Source organism: Neoarius graeffei, chromosome 28 (genome assembly GCF_027579695.1).
Source record: "Neoarius graeffei isolate fNeoGra1 chromosome 28, fNeoGra1.pri, whole genome shotgun sequence".
Lineage (NCBI taxonomy): Eukaryota > Metazoa > Chordata > Actinopteri > Siluriformes > Ariidae > Neoarius > Neoarius graeffei.
The window spans coordinates 22,241,627-22,258,562 of NC_083596.1; the positions used below are offsets into that span (position 1 = coordinate 22,241,627).

Sequence of the window (16,936 nt, forward strand, 5' to 3'; positions counted from 1 at the left end):
GGACATTACGGATCTTTTATTTTCATCTTACAGGCCCATGTGCTTGTTCTGAATTTTTTTTGTTGATTTTTTTTGTTTACTTTGTTCTTCATTTATTTAATAAGAATTATGTCAAAGGAGACCGCCACAGTAAAAATACATTAATAAATAAAACATGATACAGTGGCGCCACCTACTGGACGTCAGTATCTGTTAAAGGTATTTGTTTTTCACGCATTTGCTTATTTTAATAGTAGTCTGTGAAAGCAATTTGTTGTTTCCAGAGAGAGAGATTAATAGAAAGATCTCATTACATCTCATTATCTCTAGCCGCTTTATGTGCCATAAAAACCAAGTTGTAGGCCTATATGTTCACAATTCCAATAGGGTAACTTACAAAAATCATATTTTGCCTAACTTGCATATCCTCATTCATTTTTGCTTTATTAAAAATATTCTGATAATCGGTATTGCCATAAAGAGCATAACTTGTATCGGTTATCAGTAGGCGAGTGTTTCATGTTATTTTTTTCAAACTGTTGTTCAAATCAGCTTCACTCACTCCAGGGATGAGTAGTTGGGATTGCTAGACTGCATGTGTTGACTGTTTTCCAGCCAGTCACGGCTTAAAACCCGCCCACGATTTAAAAATTCGCACCACTATAAACTTGTCTGAGCTTTAACGATGCCAGACTATATATATATATATATATATATATATATATATATAGGGCCAAGGCCATTTTATTCCCAGCCCATTATGATTAAAAATAGACTAATTTGCGGGAAACATTTCAGTCGGGAAACACTATCACTGGGGTACAACATTCCACGCATCAGAGCAGCGTGTGTGTGTGTGTGTGTGTGTGCTTGTATGTGCTACATATTGAGCCCCAGAACACGTTTGTGTGTGTGTGTGTGGGCGCGCAGTCAAGTAATAATAGGCAGCGCTGCGCTGTTTAAAAGTGGGCGTGGCCGGGAGGCTCTATTGGATCGGAAATAAAACCGCACAAGTTCAAGAAGATTGCGAGTGTATAAATACCGCCGACAAGGACACGCACACACACCGAGTGTACACAGGTCGAAGATCGTTTTCCTTAATGGCGACCTCATATTCAAAAGTGTCACTTTGGTCTTTTCTGTGAATGGAAACTCAAGCCGGTGATTTCATCTAGTTTCATCAAGTGCAATTTCTGTAGTTTGTTATTATTATTATTTTTTTGCATTTATATTTGAACGTAAGTAGCTAGTTAAGTTCTTGTATTTTATGCACAGTTTTTATTTGCATATCACCAGTCACCATGCTTTTCACCGCACATTTTATCTTGGCCACTGTTTTGTTTGCTGGACTCGTGAAATGTAAAAGCGTGGATTTGGACCAGACCGAGACAGTACCTGTCAAAAGAAACGGCCTTTGGCGACGTGAGAACTGGCAAGTGTTCCAAATTAAGGCGTTCGGGCAGGTTTTCACGCTGTACCTGAGGCCAGACGATCGTTTCATGGCTCCTATGTTACACGTTCAGCGCGTAAAAGTGAGCCATGTCTCGGCTGGTGTGAACGGCTCCGGGTCCGAGCGCGTGCTCGAGGATCTACTGTCCCAGCCCAGAGAGAGCGAGCAGGAGCTGAGGGGCTGTTTCCACACAGGTACGGTAAACAAGGACGAGGAGTCTCTGGTCTCCGTCAGTCTCTGTCGTGGCATCCGGGGAACTTTCGTCACGCGCGGTCAAGAGTACTTCATTGAACCGGTCGGCGCGCGCACTGGAGACGCGACGGGGACTTTCTCTCAGCCTCACGTCGTTCAAAGGCGAGTGTTCTCCACAAAGTCCGGCGTCGAGACACAGGAAGAGGACGACAGTTACGTGAAGCACGGTGACGAATATGAACCAAGAGAGCAAAAGCGAGAGCGGAGGTTCGTGTCAGCAGCCAGGTACATCGAGACCCTGGTTGTCGCGGACGCTTCAATGACGCGTTTCTATGGAGACGAGATCAAGGTAAAGTATCAGTCACCTTCTGATAAGCGCTTACTTCATTTCGCACTTGCACTACGCACAGTCGACTGCCTTGAAACGTATTTCCTTATTTATAATACAGTCGAAGCGTTTTAAACTTGTTTAATCACTGTGATATTGGGTCTAACATTAATGTCATTTTTAATTGCTGTTTCAGGAAGAGGAGAAATGGGAGTGGGTTACACGCAGGAATAGTATCCACCATCGAGTAACTTTTGGAAAGGAGGGAGGGGGGGTGTTTATATAGTATACTCAAACAGTTGCTCTTATGTGTATTATGAGCTTAAATCTTTTAACATTTGTACTGACAAACATGTCTAGTTACGCACTGTGGTATTTCCAGTTTCAGATTTCCAGAGATATGACAGGTTCCAAGAAACTTGGTCTGACTTGCGTGGGCGGAAGTAAAGAGCAGTGCGTAATGGAGAGGAACCCGCGGCGCTCGCGCAATGAACCCGAGCAGATGGGATTAGATCAAAAACAGTATACTGTTGTACTCAACTCTATGGGTGTAGACAAGAATGGTGACAGGCCAGCGTGATAAAACCATACACTACCGTTCAAAAGTTTGGGGTCACCCAGACAATTTTGTGTTTTCCATGAAAAGTCACACTTTTATTTACCACCATAAGTTGTAAAACGAATAGAAAATATAGTCAAGACATTTTTCTGGCCATTTTGAGCATTTAATCGACCCCACAAATGTGATGCTCCAGAAACTCAATCTGCTCAAAGGAAGGTCAGTTTTATAGCTTCTCTAAAGAGCTCAACTGTTTTCAGCTGTGCTAACATGATTGTACAAGGGTTTTCTAATCATCCATTAGCCTTCTGAGGCAATGAGCAAACACATTGTACCATTAGAACACTGGAGTGAGAGTTGCTGGAAATGGGCCTCTATACACCTATGAAGATATTGCACCAAAAACCAGACATTTGCAGCTAGAATAGTCATTTACCACATTAGCAATGTATAGAGTGGATTTCTGATTAGTTTAAAGTGATCTTCATTGAAAAGAACAGTGCTTTTCTTTCAAAAATAAGGAAATTTCAAAGTGACCCCAAACTTTTGAATGGTAGTGTATCCGAAAGTGCTTCTGATAGGCCACGATAACATTTTTATCCAGCTCTTAAAGCCAGATCAGTTTTTAAACACCTCACAATCACGGATGGATTTTAACATACTATATAAGCTATATTGAGTGCCTTGGAAGGAAAAAGGAAAGTAATTCACTCAGATTGAGCATGCAGACTGGTCAAATAGGCTATTTGCCATAGGATATAGAATGTCTACCATCCATCCATTATCTGTAGCCGCTCTATCCTGTTCTACAGGGTCGCAGGCAAGCTGGAGCCTATCCCAGCTAACTACGGGCGAAAGGCGGGGTACACCCTGGACAAGTCGCCAGGTCATCACAGGGCTGACACATAGACACAGACGACCATTCACACTCACATTCACACCTATGGTCAATTTAGAGTCACCAGTTAACCTAACCTGCATGTCTTTGGACTGTGGGGGAAACTGGAGCACCCAGAGGAAACCCACACAGACATGGGGAGAACATGCAAACTCCACACAGAAAGGCCCTCGTCGGCCACTGGGCTTGAACCCAGGACGTTCTTGCTGTGAGGCGACAGTACTAACCACTACACCACCATGCCGCCCCAATATCTACCATATCATGATTTTTTTTTTTTTTATGCATTCATGATGTATTCTGTCACACAGCAGGCAGCAGCCTCACAGCTCTACGGTTCCTGGTTCAGTGCTGAATTCTGGATCCTCTCTGTGCATGTTCTCCTTTTGTACATTTCAGTTTTACTCCAGGTTCTCTGGTTTTCTCCCACTTCCCCCTCAAAAAAAAAAGTGAGTGGGTAGAATGCCCACTCTGGGTAAATTGTCCAAAGGTGTGAATGAATGTACCAGTGTATGTGTGCTGGGTTCCCAGTAATGGACAGGGATCCCGTCCAGCATGAATTCCCTCCTCACACACAGTGTTCCTGGGATAAGCTTCAGATTCAGTGACACTGACTAGGAGCTGTTGTTACTTAAGTTATGAATGATGAAGTGATCATTTTAGTAAACATTTGGATCAGTTTGTGCTGCATATTATAAAAAAAATAATTTTTAATGGACTACACTTTCAAAAACTGGTAGGACATATCAAAAGTCAAAGCTCCTCCCATGCCAGGACCTGGTCTTCACAGGCAGTCTCCCATTCCAGTACTAACCAGGCCCTTAAGGTGCACTGGGTGGCTCTGATCTCTGCTTCTATAGTTGTCAGCCTCTCACCCTATTATACAGCTAGGGTTAGAGTGAGGTGCTAACCCTAGTACCTAGGGTAAACTCTGGTAACCGCAAGAGTTTGACTCCTCATCTGTATTGCAGCCTTGCCAGATGGCAGTAGGTACCGTACCATTTTTATGATGGTCTTTGGTATGACCCAACTGTGAGTAGAACTCACAATCTTGGCGGACACACTAACCACTAAGCCAGCTCGCGGTTGGTAGGACACATCCATCCATCATCCATTATCTGTAGCCGCTTATCCTGTTCTACAGGGTCACAGGCAGGCTGGAGCCTATCCCAGCTGACTATGGGTGAGAGGCGGGGTACACCCTTGACAGGTCGCCAGGTTATCGCAGGGCTGACACATAGACAAACAACCATTCACACACACATTCACACCTACAGTCAATTTAGAGCCACCAGTTAACCTAACCTGCATGTCTTTGGACTGTGGGGGAAACCGAAGCACCCGGAGGAAACCCACGTGGACACGGGGAGAACATGCAAACGCCACACAAAAAGGCCCTCGCAGGACCCAGGACCTTCTTGCTGTGAGGCGACAGTGCTAACCACTACACCACCGTGCTGTCCTATACAATTATACACCTGTGCTTAATAGTATGACAAAATAGATATCAGCAACAGGCAGCCTGCTCTGTGGTCTCTGTTCTCCTGTACACATCTCGTTTACTGTATGTTTGCGTAAATGAACTCTGTGAACACATCATACAGCTCTGCATGAGCAACATGCCACATCTAATACACTTCAACATGAATGAATACAGCCTTTTTTTGGTCTGTGAGCTTCATATCTGTCTACCCACTCACTGGGTGGAAACAGTATTCCAGTCCCAAAGCACACCTCTACCACATTCTACTGTATTAAATAGTAGTATCAGTTTTAGATATAGTATAAGTCTCCAGGCTGACTTTTCCAGCTCTCCTTCCTGTGCATCATGCAACTGTCAGGCCTGATGCTCATCCAGCACATCCCTATCTGTTTAATAAGAACAGGGTCTTTATTGCACTTCTTTGCATGAATGAGACCACACAATCCATGTTTATCATCTCAGACTTTATACATGAAGCCGGTGATCACAACATGTTTATCATGCTCCATGTCTTGTTGATGGTAAAACATTATCATCATGTCCCCCTGTAAACAGAGGATGTAGGGAAGGACTCTTTCAAACTGTGCTGTTGATACTTCCAAACGGAGTGTAATTACCTGAAGATGATGCCTGACAGGGCTGTCCGAGACAGACTTTTTCTGTCTTCTTCTTTATAATATAATACAGAACATCTGTCCTTTTAAATATTAATCGGAATGAACAAGTATTTGGGAAACTTTCATAATATTGTAAGGAGAGTAGCAGTTTTTCTTCATGTCAGATGCAGAACAAATTTTATCATTTCAGACTGTGAAGAAATAAAACATATCATGGATTTAAAAATTGCTTACATGGTGCCATTTAACAGTTTCCTGTATAATAACATTAAGAATTTGTATTACATTATAATAAGGTAATTTTTTTCCAAGCAGCAATTCTCATATTGCATGTTAGCTTATCTAGTTGTCTGAGCATAAAATACTATTCATTCATCTTTCCCACTGTAATTGATATTTAAAAAAAAAAAAACATCTTCAATTCCTTTATCTTCAGTAACTGCACTCTAAAAAATAATGGGGCCAGTACCGGTTCTTCAGGGTGATGCCATAGAAGAACCTTTTTCAGGGCTTCAAAGAACCGTTCATGCAACAGTTCTTTAAAGAACCATTTAAACCATTTGTTTGAGCAGTGAAGACAGATTTGTGTAAACATAGCCTATGTGCATTGACCAGCAAATGGTAAGAGAATGCCAGGCTCTGAAGAACCATTTCCAATGTGAAGAACCTTTCGCATAATGTAATGGTTCATCACAGAGTTTTGACTCTCCATGGAACCATCCAGAGATTTGAAGAACCACTGAAGCACCTTTATTTTTTAGAGTGGTGTTATTCTGCTCAGGGTTCACCCATTCCCTTGCTAATTCACACCTAGGTCAATTCAGCATAGCCAATCCACCTACCAGCATGCTTTAGGGAGCTGGAATGAACTGCAGAACCTGGAGGAAACCCACACAAACACAGGAAGAACATGCTCAGAAACCCAAGCTCATGATTAAACTAGGGACCCTGCACATGCAATGTGGCAATGCTACCTGTTATGTCACAATGCCGTCCATTTAAACTACGCAGACCATTTAATAAATTATGACTGTGACTCTCACCATATGCTTCTGGTTTGAAATTATTGCCAGAATTAGTCAGTTAGACTGTCTTGGTCTTAAACATGCAATGTCTATCTGCCGTGATATAATATCTAGAGACAAAGAACTTAAGAGCTCCATGAAAAAAAATGCTGGAATTAGGGACTGGAGTTAGATGCAGCACCATCTGGAAGAGAGGGGAGGCCAAGAGGAGCTGTTTCTGTGCATTGTATTGACAGAGAAAATCACTTGTGTTTATATATAAATATCTGACTTAGAGGCTGGACTGATCAGGGTCAAGTTTCCCAAAAGCACTGCAGTGCCAAGATCATTATTAAATGGTAGCATAAGCATCATATTGAACACTCACTCTGCCAGGTAACGTGATCTTAACTTTGCAATGCTTTTGGGAAACTCAGCCCAGCTGTAGAGTGCTTGAACCCTCAAAAAACTAAATTGTAACTATTCTACTTTTGTCTGTTTCTGCTATTTCTCTGCAGCACTACCTATTAACCGTTATGGGGATGGCTGCACAACTTTTTGGCCACCCCAGCATTAAGAATGCAGTGAGCCTAGTGGTAGTCAAAATGTTGGTGGTGGAGGATGAGGATGTTGGACCCGAGGTGTCCAGAAATGGCGGAATGGCCCTACGCAACTTCTGCACCTGGCAACAGCTCTTTAACCCAGCAAGTCCACGGCACCCTGAGCATTATGACACAGCCATTTTGTTTACAAGGGAGGTGAGTCATTATCTCTGTTTCAAATGTGCCAAATTTTAAAAAACTAGTTTGGTCTATGGTGTCATCCCTTTTCATGCAAGAACAGTCTTTAACATTAAATATTATAGATTCCTTAATTCATTCATCTTCAGCGACCACTTTATCCCGGTCAGTCCATGACAGAGCACCATTGTGCGCGTGCACACACACACACACACACACCTAAGGGCAATTTAGAGTAGCCAATAAACCTACTGGCATGCTTTTGAGTATTGGGAGGAAAACTAGAAAACCCTGAGGAAACCAACATGGACACTGTGAGAATCCAAGTTCTTTATAACAGTAACCAGTGCTTGGTATCAAAATGGGTACTCTGGAGTGGTGAGACAGCAATACTAGCTGCTGTGCTACCATACATTCCTAATTCCTCGATTACTCTCTTTATTTGGTAGGTAATAATGATGTTATGATTGCTGTGGTGATCAGGTTTTGCCTGCTGGTTTTGATTCAAGTTTAGCTTTGGACTTGTGAAAGATTCTGGTAATGTGAGAAGTAGAACATCCCAGCTCATATTTGCTATTCATATTATCTAGGTCATTCAATCACTCAGACTGTTGGGAGGGACAATAAATAACACTTAATTCTACAACATTTCTCTGAGAACTAAACAAATTTATCATAAACAGTGGACAGCAACAATCATCCTAATCGTTTCAGGAACTACACCTTTCCATTTGCATTTTCGACCCAAGATACTCCAACACAGGAGGAAAAGAAAAGCAGAATTTTTACCACATGGTGAATCGGAGAGTTAATTCTTCAGTAAGAACAGACAGAATGTGTGAGACTATACTTCTGCCAAGTGCAGAAGTAAAAGAGCTGAATTTAAAGCTGATGTTTGGCCAGACATCCTGTGACTAAAAACAACAAAATTCATGTTTATCTCAGTTGGATGAGCCAGATGTTTAGCAGATGCAAACTGTCCCTACTTTTCTCCAAAGGTTTCTGTGGAGCCCTCTTTCATGGGCAAGGTTGCTCAAGTCAGGAGTGGCACACACTTGATAAAGACCTTGGTTCTGGAAGTACACTGTGCAGACTAGCCATCACACAGTTAAAAATCCTCCCTCACTCTTTTTAGTCTGCCATGTATTTGCTTCATTTTACGATGGAAACACTGACAAATATGTTTTGCTGGCAAGAGCCTACTTGGGGGGAAAAAGGTCTGTCTGGAATTAATGGAGCGATGTCTGGATATCAGTGTCTAAAATCTGTCCCTCCTCTCCTCATTTCTTTTTTCTCCTCTGGTTGCTGTCTCAACCTGTTCATCTTCCTAATGAATCCCTTATTCACTCCGTCTCTTTTTCTGTGCTGTCTGTATTTTGCCCCTCCAGGATATTTGTGGACATCAGCATTGTGACACCCTTGGTGTAGCTGATGTGGGAACCATGTGTGACCCCAAAAGAAGCTGTTCAGTCATCGAGGACAACGGCCTTCAGGCAGCCTTCACAGTGTCACATGAGCTTGGTACAGGTCACATACACACAGACACATGCATGCATACTCAAATGCCACCAAATTCCACCCCATGCCTCCGTCTGACATCTCACGCTCGCTGAGTGTCTGGACCAGAGTGGACGGTCCAAATTTAGACTTAGCCATTCATTAATGTGTCTCTAACCGTCTCAGCTTCACTTGAACAGTTTCCATGATCACATTTGCACCATTACAGAATCGCTGATCTGTAATGGCTTAAGGGAATATTTTTATTCCATTAGATCACCTTAATTGCAAAGCTGTTGGAATTAAATTCCCAGTAAGTATGTCACAGATGATTATGTTCACATAAAAACATCTTGCCAAACAACAACCAGTTTCAGTAGCAGCTGTGCTAAACAGGCATTCCTTCATATGTGGTTATGATATTTGCCTTTAAAGGACAGATGTTCTGATGAAAGTTATCATATGTCTCCATATACATATATGTGTGTGTGTGTGTGTGTGTGTGTGTGTGTGTTTAATACAGAGCCTCATGGTCCAAGTGTCGTAGTATTTAGACACAAACTTTTTTCTCTTTCTCACAGGCCACGTACTAAGCATGCCCCATGATGACTCCAAAACATGTGAGAAATTGTTTGGTGATATTGATGGACACCACCTAATGGCTCCCTTCTTTGTCCATCTCAACAAGACACTTCCCTGGTCACCATGCAGTGCCCTTTACATCACAGAGTTCTTCGACAATGGGCATGGTATGGCCTAAATCATTATACTGATTCAGTCATGTTTGCATGAAAGTTTACAGACAGTTCATGAGCCAGTGTTGATGAGCATTGGGAAAAACAATTTGTCTCAGTCATTTGGTCGTCCAAATTACTTTTGTTGGTCTTTGCATGTCTAAATGCAGCTGCTGCAAGTATCGTGACTGAAGACAATGAAGTCACAGGAACAAAGGAAAACACTGCTCTGACATTAATTGAGAGAAATTATTGGACTGAAGAATGCTTATGTTTGAAAAGGGATATTAGAGACATATAGAGATATGACACTGGTTTTTTTTACCAAGAAGTTGATGATAGAGTGACCATATCACTCAAACAAGGGGGCAGACTGCATTGAGCAATTTCTTTTTTTTTATGGTATAAGAACATGTTGAATATTTAAGATGCATGTAAGAACATTGGAGGAACAGCATTTTAAGTATGTGTGAAAGTATTTAATAATATGCAAATGTAAACAAAGCCATGCCTATTTTAAAGTTACTTGACTCCTTTTAAGATGAGGTTTTTGAGTGGTCCTTTGGTTTTGGCACAAGAGCAGTTCATGTTTAAAGATCCAAAAAAAACACCCCAGAATAATTCAGTAACCATTTCAAGACAGTTATCCTAAATCTTAAAGTTGTCATTATTTAGTTAATGGAAATTTGCCACAGAAAACAAACAGTGCAGTGGAAATCTATAAAATGGAGGTCTCTGTTTTACAAGTTCAGTCACACTTTTTTCATATGTCTATTCTGCCTGTACTTGCTCCCTAACCACTAATAACAGACCTGGAAAACCACACTGTGTAATTTTGCTGAGAATGTCAAAACTAACCACCTATGTAGAGTATGCTCTCTTTTTTCATTTCTTTCTCTCTCTCTCTGGGTGGTTTTTGCCCTTACCACAGCGTAATGTAGTCAGGTGACCGACACATGCCAGGCATGTCTGATATTGTTACAGGGATCTGTTCAAAGTTTCCCATGTTTACTGTCTATACAGTCTCCCAGGAGAATACCTCATGCTTCAGTAGGGCACTCCCACAAAGCCAGAAAAAGAGAGTGCATTTGAAAAATAGCAAACATATTTTGCCTGAGACTGATTTATCTGTCAGTATTTCAGTCTGAGCTCTTCACTCCCGCTTCCTTGTGTCATCCTCAGTGACTAACACATTCCAGATTTAATAGCTGTTTTCCCTCACTCAGATGCCGCTATTGGCAGGCATAGGCGGCCTCTGCTGAACTTGCTCTGGCCACAGGTACACAAGAGCACTAATAAAACTGCAAAGTCTAAATTTGTAAAATTATTTTACTCATGCAAGCAGTAAAAATGAGTGCTGAAAACAGTCCAAATACTTATGGACTGAAGCACTTAAGAATTCAAATACGAGTCTGGGGGCTTAAATGCCCTGTGGAGAAGTAACTGCCATTGTACACGAGACACACATGAGATATGATGGTATTGTGCGAGTTAGAGCTGTATAAGGACCGGTGTTAACGATTGTTCTGAAGTGAGTTTGACTGGAGCTGCAATTATATTATTATAGGTTACACAATGGAAATCTCCAGATGACACCATATTGATTTACGCACATCATGAAAATACTTCCCTCCAGCTTCAAATGTGCACACCTGTTTACTCCAAATAAAAGGTGGTTTCAACAAACTTAATTTATAGATGCTAGTGCTGATGATGTCAATGAATGGTGGATAAAAGAGAGCAGATCTGTTAAAGAGTATAATTAAAGGGGCATGACTATCTCTTGATTTGTGAAGAATGGCATGTGTAATTTATTGCCAAAGCAGTTTTATGTGTGTGTAAATACTGTCTTTAGGTGACTGCTTACTGGATATGCCAGACCAGACTATCCCCTTAAGGGCTGAGCCTCCAGGCCAAATGTTTGGTCTGGACCAACAGTGCCAGCAAGCATTTGGAGAGGAGTTTGCCCGCTGCCCCAATGCCCCAGAGGACCAAGCATGCATCCAGTTGTGGTGTCGTGAAGAGGGCAAACTGCAATGCACTACTCGTAATGGGAGCCTGCCCTGGGCTGATGGCACACCCTGTGGTGAAGACCATAGCTGCCGTGGGGGTGTGTGTGTGCCAAGCCTATTGGCAGTGAATGGAGAGGAGGTATGTGTAGCATGAGCCAAACTTGAGTAAGACTCATTTTGATTTATCAGAACAAAAATTCTAGTAATTGCCAAATTATTGGCTAGTAATAAGTAGATACAAATCCCTATATGGGCAATGCTGTCTTTTTTAATTGTATTGTTATTACTACTCTCATTCTTCACTGTCTGAAAATGTACCACAGACTCTTTTTCTGAAATGTCTCAATATATTCAAATTCTATGTCAAATTAAGATTACTGTTTACCTGGTCAGACATATTAAGCATATCATTTATGTGTCTGGATAATGAGTCAGACTTCATTATTCACTTTTAGAAATCCAACCAGCTGCTGCAGTTGACCCCATCCAGGTCCTTTCTTAGAGCTTTGTAAAATAATCAATCTACTTAAAATCCTGTTCACGAATGCCAGACATTCCTGTAGCCAGAGAGATAGAGAAACGCAACAAGAGAGTGAGAAGTGTATTGAGGTGGATGGGCTACAACAGCAGAAGACCACATTTAGTTCTACTCCTGTCAGCCAGGAACAGGAATCAGAGGCTATCATGGGCACAGGCTCATTGAATCTGAAAAGATTAGACAAAATCACCTGGTCTTTTTTTTTTCAGTCTTCAGCTGTTCAATTTTGATGAATCTGTGCCCACGATACCCTCAGATTCTTGTTCTTGACTGACAGGAGTGGAACCTGATGTGGTCTTCTGCTATTGTAGCTCATCCACTTCAGGGTTGATATTTTGTGCATGCTGAGATGCTTTTCTGCTCACCACGGTGGTAAAGAGTGATTATTCAAGTTACTATAGACTTCCTGTCAGCTCAAACCAGTTTGTTCCTTCTCTTCACAAGGTGTTTCAGCCTGCAGACCCTCCGCTCACAGAACATTTTTTTTTCGCAGCATTCTGTGTAAATTCTAAAGACTGTTGTGTGTGAAAATCCCAGATCAGTAGTTTCTGAAATATGCAAACAAGCCAATTTTGTACCAACAACTATACCACGGTTAAAGTCACAGAGATTGCACTTTTTCTTTATTTTGATGTGCACATTACCTGATACTCTTGATCTGTATCTGTATGATTTTTGCATTGTGCTGCTGCCACATGATTGGCTGACTGGAAAACTGCATGAATGTACAGGTATTCCTATGAAAGTGGACAGTGATTGTATATAAATAAGTAAACAGGGATGTGAAGTTAAAAAAGGGGACACAGATATTTTGATCATCCTGCTTTTGTCAGTATTGGTCAAAGCCAAGGGTGTCAACCCTGTAGAGATTTGCATTATACTTCTTTCAGCGTACCAAATGCAACCCATGGTAAGCCTGGGCAATTAGATAAATCAGGTGTGATAAATTGGTGCGCTTTAGCCTCGTGTAAATTATACAAGTTAGGCTTGAGAAAATTATACATGCAAAAAAGCATATAAAAATGTTTGGAGCAGTGGTCTGTTCTAAACATTCTTCCATGCTTTTTGCTTGTCACTTACTTGATTATTGTTTCCTCAGTCCCTCTATATTTTAACTGTCAGTGAGATGTGTCTGCATGATTTATTTACTTGTGTTTCAGGAACCAGTCAATGGTGGCTGGGGTGAATGGGGTGCCTGGGGTCCATGCTCTCGAACCTGTAGTGGTGGGGTTGAGTTTTCTCATCGTGAGTGCACAGATCCAGTGCCACAGAATGGAGGATCCTATTGTGTGGGTCAGAGAGTGAAATACCAGTCTTGCAACATTCAACCCTGCCCAGGAAATCATGGTAGCATTTTATAAACACTGTAGTCCTACTCTGTCTTCTTTTGGGAAACATTATTGTGTGCAGAAATGCTTTTAGGTAAAAGTTAATATATTTCAAAGTTTTACATTTCATTCTGTGTGTATTAGCTCATTAATAGACTTTTACTTCCACAGGTAAGAGCTTCAGAGAGGAACAGTGTGAGAAATACAACAGTGATCGTTACTTAAATGTGCATGGCAAAATAAAGGAGTGGATCCCAAAGTATGCTGGTGTTTCACCCAGGGATCGGTGCAAACTCTTCTGCAAAGCCAAGCACAGCAATGAATTTAAAGTCTTTGAAGCCAAGGTGCAACTTTCTCACTAGTCTTTGATTCAATGTTTTAATATATGAACCATGTTGACCTGTTCTTTCTCACTGTGTCTAACAAATTATTAAACTTGATATTTGAATCCTTCTTGAGATTCCTTTCTTTCTACAGCACTGATGATATTTCTGCACTCCATTAAACTCAAAAGCATTAAATATTTGCTCTGTAGCAAAATGTGAAATCTGAGCCCCATAATCCTGTCTATAATCTCAGTTTCCTAATACTGATATTTTGTACATTGTTGAAATGTAGATCCTGAACAGCTGTTTTTGTACTTTTAACTGTAAGCACATGAAAACATCTGCTGTTGATGTTGTTAATCAGGTCGTGGATGGTACAACCTGCGGTCCAGATACTACGTCAATCTGTGTCCAAGGACAGTGCATCAAGGCTGGCTGTGACCAGGTCATAGGCTCCAATCTTAGACTGGACAAGTGTGGCGTCTGTGGTGGAAACGGGGCAACTTGCCGAAAAATCAGTGGCACTCTAAACAAAGCTACGTAAGTGAAGAAAACCTCTCAAAATATTACAAGATTGGAACAGCTGGAAAAGTACTTCTGCTGGTATAAAAAGAATGAAGCTCTTTTACAAATAGTATTATATTTCCACAGCTTTGGATACAATGACATAATTACCATTCCTGCTGGGGCCACCAACATTGACGTCAAGCAGCGTAGCCACCATGGCATCAAGCATGATGGTAACTACCTGGCAGTGAAGGCCGAGGATGAAACCTACATTCTCAACGGGAATTTCTCAGTATCCACGGCTGAACAGGACATTCCAGTGCGTGGTGCTGTCCTTCGATACAGTGGCTCATCCACTACTCTGGAGCGGCTTCTCAGCTTCCAGGTACTCCAACAAACCATCACCATCCAGCTTCTGTCAACAGCAGGTGACACCTCACCACCCAGGGTTAAATACACCTTCTACCTGCCCCGGGACCTTCCCTTCAGCAAGCCAGAGGCAGAGAGGAGCCTCTCCCCACATGTCATCCTACCATTTGGAGGGGCCGAATGGGTCCTGGGTGAGTGGTCTGTGTGCTCTAAGAGCTGTGGTGCTGGCTGGTCCAGGAGGAGTGTTGAGTGTCAGGACAGAACAGGAGCCCCGTCTTTCTCATGCGACATGGAGCTGCGGCCAACCGACATCCGACCGTGTGGTGATCTGCCCTGTCCTGTATGGCAGTTGGGACAGTGGTCAACTTGCTCTCGGACTTGCGGTGCCGGTGAGCGCCAGCGCAGCGTGCTGTGCATAGACTACACAGGCAAGACCGTGGAGCCAGAGAAGTGCAACCCAGATAAACGGCCAGAGGCTGTTTCCACAGAGTGCTTTTACCAGGACTGTTAGAACAGGCAACAAAGAACAGGACAGGTGGTATCAGAGGTTTAAGATCCATAGGGCAGGTAGTGGATAAGAGAGCTAAGAGAACAACACCTTCCCTTTTAAATAGGAAGCTGATGATGCTTCAAAAGCAAGCTAGGAAATTGTAACTTACAAGATGGGTACAGAAATCACCTGTCAATCCTAATAACGGCATTAGATATGAGGTTTATTCTATATGATTAATTCTCATTGTTATTCATATTCTTCTGTTTTACCTTTTAATCATCTAACCACTATTGAATATATTTTCCTGCCCCACTGAGATCTACCTCAAACCATAAAATTGTTGTAATAGTAAAGGAAAGGATTCCGTTTTAAACGTTACAACAAAGGAATATTACCTTTGCAAAACCTGCTGAATTTTATTCAAATATGACTGGTCAAATACCTCCATTTTAGTGCATTTCAGTCCACATGAGACTGATAGATTATCTAACTGAGTCAAAATTTAAAGCTACCTGAGACATGAACCTACCGGCTTCAGAAAGCAGGAGTGTTTCTCTCTTTAGGCTTAGTCCAAATCCAACTGCCTTTTTAGTAGATAATTCTTCATACACATGCTTCTGCGCTATTTCACATGTTTAATTTATTTGCCAGTTTGTATTCTGTAACAATGTGTTTATTAACTGTTAACACTTCTCATAATTTAATGCTGGGTAATATGAACTATTTCAGATTTATGCATTTCAACACTGGAATTTAGTACAGTCCTTAGCCACATAAGGAAAACAGACATCATCTAGGCCAATGTGAGAGCTATTGAATAGTGAGGGCATTTCACTTCTAAGTATCTGCTTTTAACATTTTGTCTGCTTTCTTTCAAAATTATCGAGCTGCTTTCTAGTTTGTTACAGTGTCACGGTGAACTTGTTTGATTTAGATGATAAATTCTGTTTTGTACTATAGCCAGGCCATCATACTGTTTTAAACGACTATGTTAAGGTATGGCCTCAAGCTTTGCGAAAGCCACCTTTTGCTATGTGTTTTCTATCGCCATCTGTTGTTACACAAAACATATAAACAAATGTATACATCACAAACTAAGAATTAGTATTAAAGAAAAATCTGAGACTAGTTTTATAAAGTAGTGTAGAGCAAAGAGCGTGATGACCTTGCTCAACTGAATAAAAGGCTCTTTTTCAGTTATAGGTAAAATCATTTCAGATTTTTGAGCTGGAGATAAATGAGTATTTGAACAAAGTCAATAGTAGAGAGTATGTATTAAATTATACAACAGACAATCTGCGTTCCAAGAGTATAACCACACTGGTACATTCGACTCTGTGCATCACTCCGCTTGTCTGTTCCCTACGTAAAATTTCAAGTCTAGCAATAGTTTGTTACATTGAAACCATGCCAACACTTAGTACAGGCCATCAGTCAGTCTGGCCGTTGCTGGCAACACGCACCACTCTATCCAGCTGTGGCTTCTTGAGAACTACAGTATTTTCATTGACGAAACAAAAATAAACAAAATATTTGGCCATATTTTGTCTGAAATGTAAGTTACTCGATATTCTTGTTTATAGAACTGTTGTATAAAAGCAATATAACACTCGCAACTGCGCTCCTGTACTGAATATCAGCACAGCTGTGATTACCTGTGGCCAAATCACACTTGTGCTGATATTCAGTAGGACACTCTTGCTCATGTGATATCGCTTAAACGGTTTCCTCTCTATGCTCGGACCCAAAAGAAAAACTAAAACAACTGCATAATCCCTAATTTAAACGTGTTAGTCCAAAGATTTGCATTCCTTCTGAATGAGATATTCTGAAATTATGTAGATCTGAAACTAGAGCATTCTATCCCTTCAGTGAAGGTCTG

The 16,936-nt window shown here is 41.4% G+C and overlaps 1 protein-coding gene across 1 annotated transcript; it reads left to right on the forward strand.

The window, feature by feature from the left end:
* Positions 1–1,000: 1,000 nt before the first annotated feature.
* On the forward strand, positions 1,001–16,596 carry adamts8a (ADAM metallopeptidase with thrombospondin type 1 motif, 8a). Its single transcript, XM_060912982.1, has 9 exons — positions 1,001–1,970; positions 7,029–7,268; positions 8,639–8,771; positions 9,329–9,496; positions 11,337–11,632; positions 13,192–13,378; positions 13,531–13,703; positions 14,050–14,225; positions 14,337–16,596. Exons 1-9 carry the CDS (start codon positions 1,281–1,283, stop codon positions 15,070–15,072), a joined length of 2,799 nt encoding a protein of 932 aa, XP_060768965.1. The 5' UTR covers positions 1,001–1,280; the 3' UTR covers positions 15,073–16,596.
* Positions 16,597–16,936: the final 340 nt, after the last annotated feature.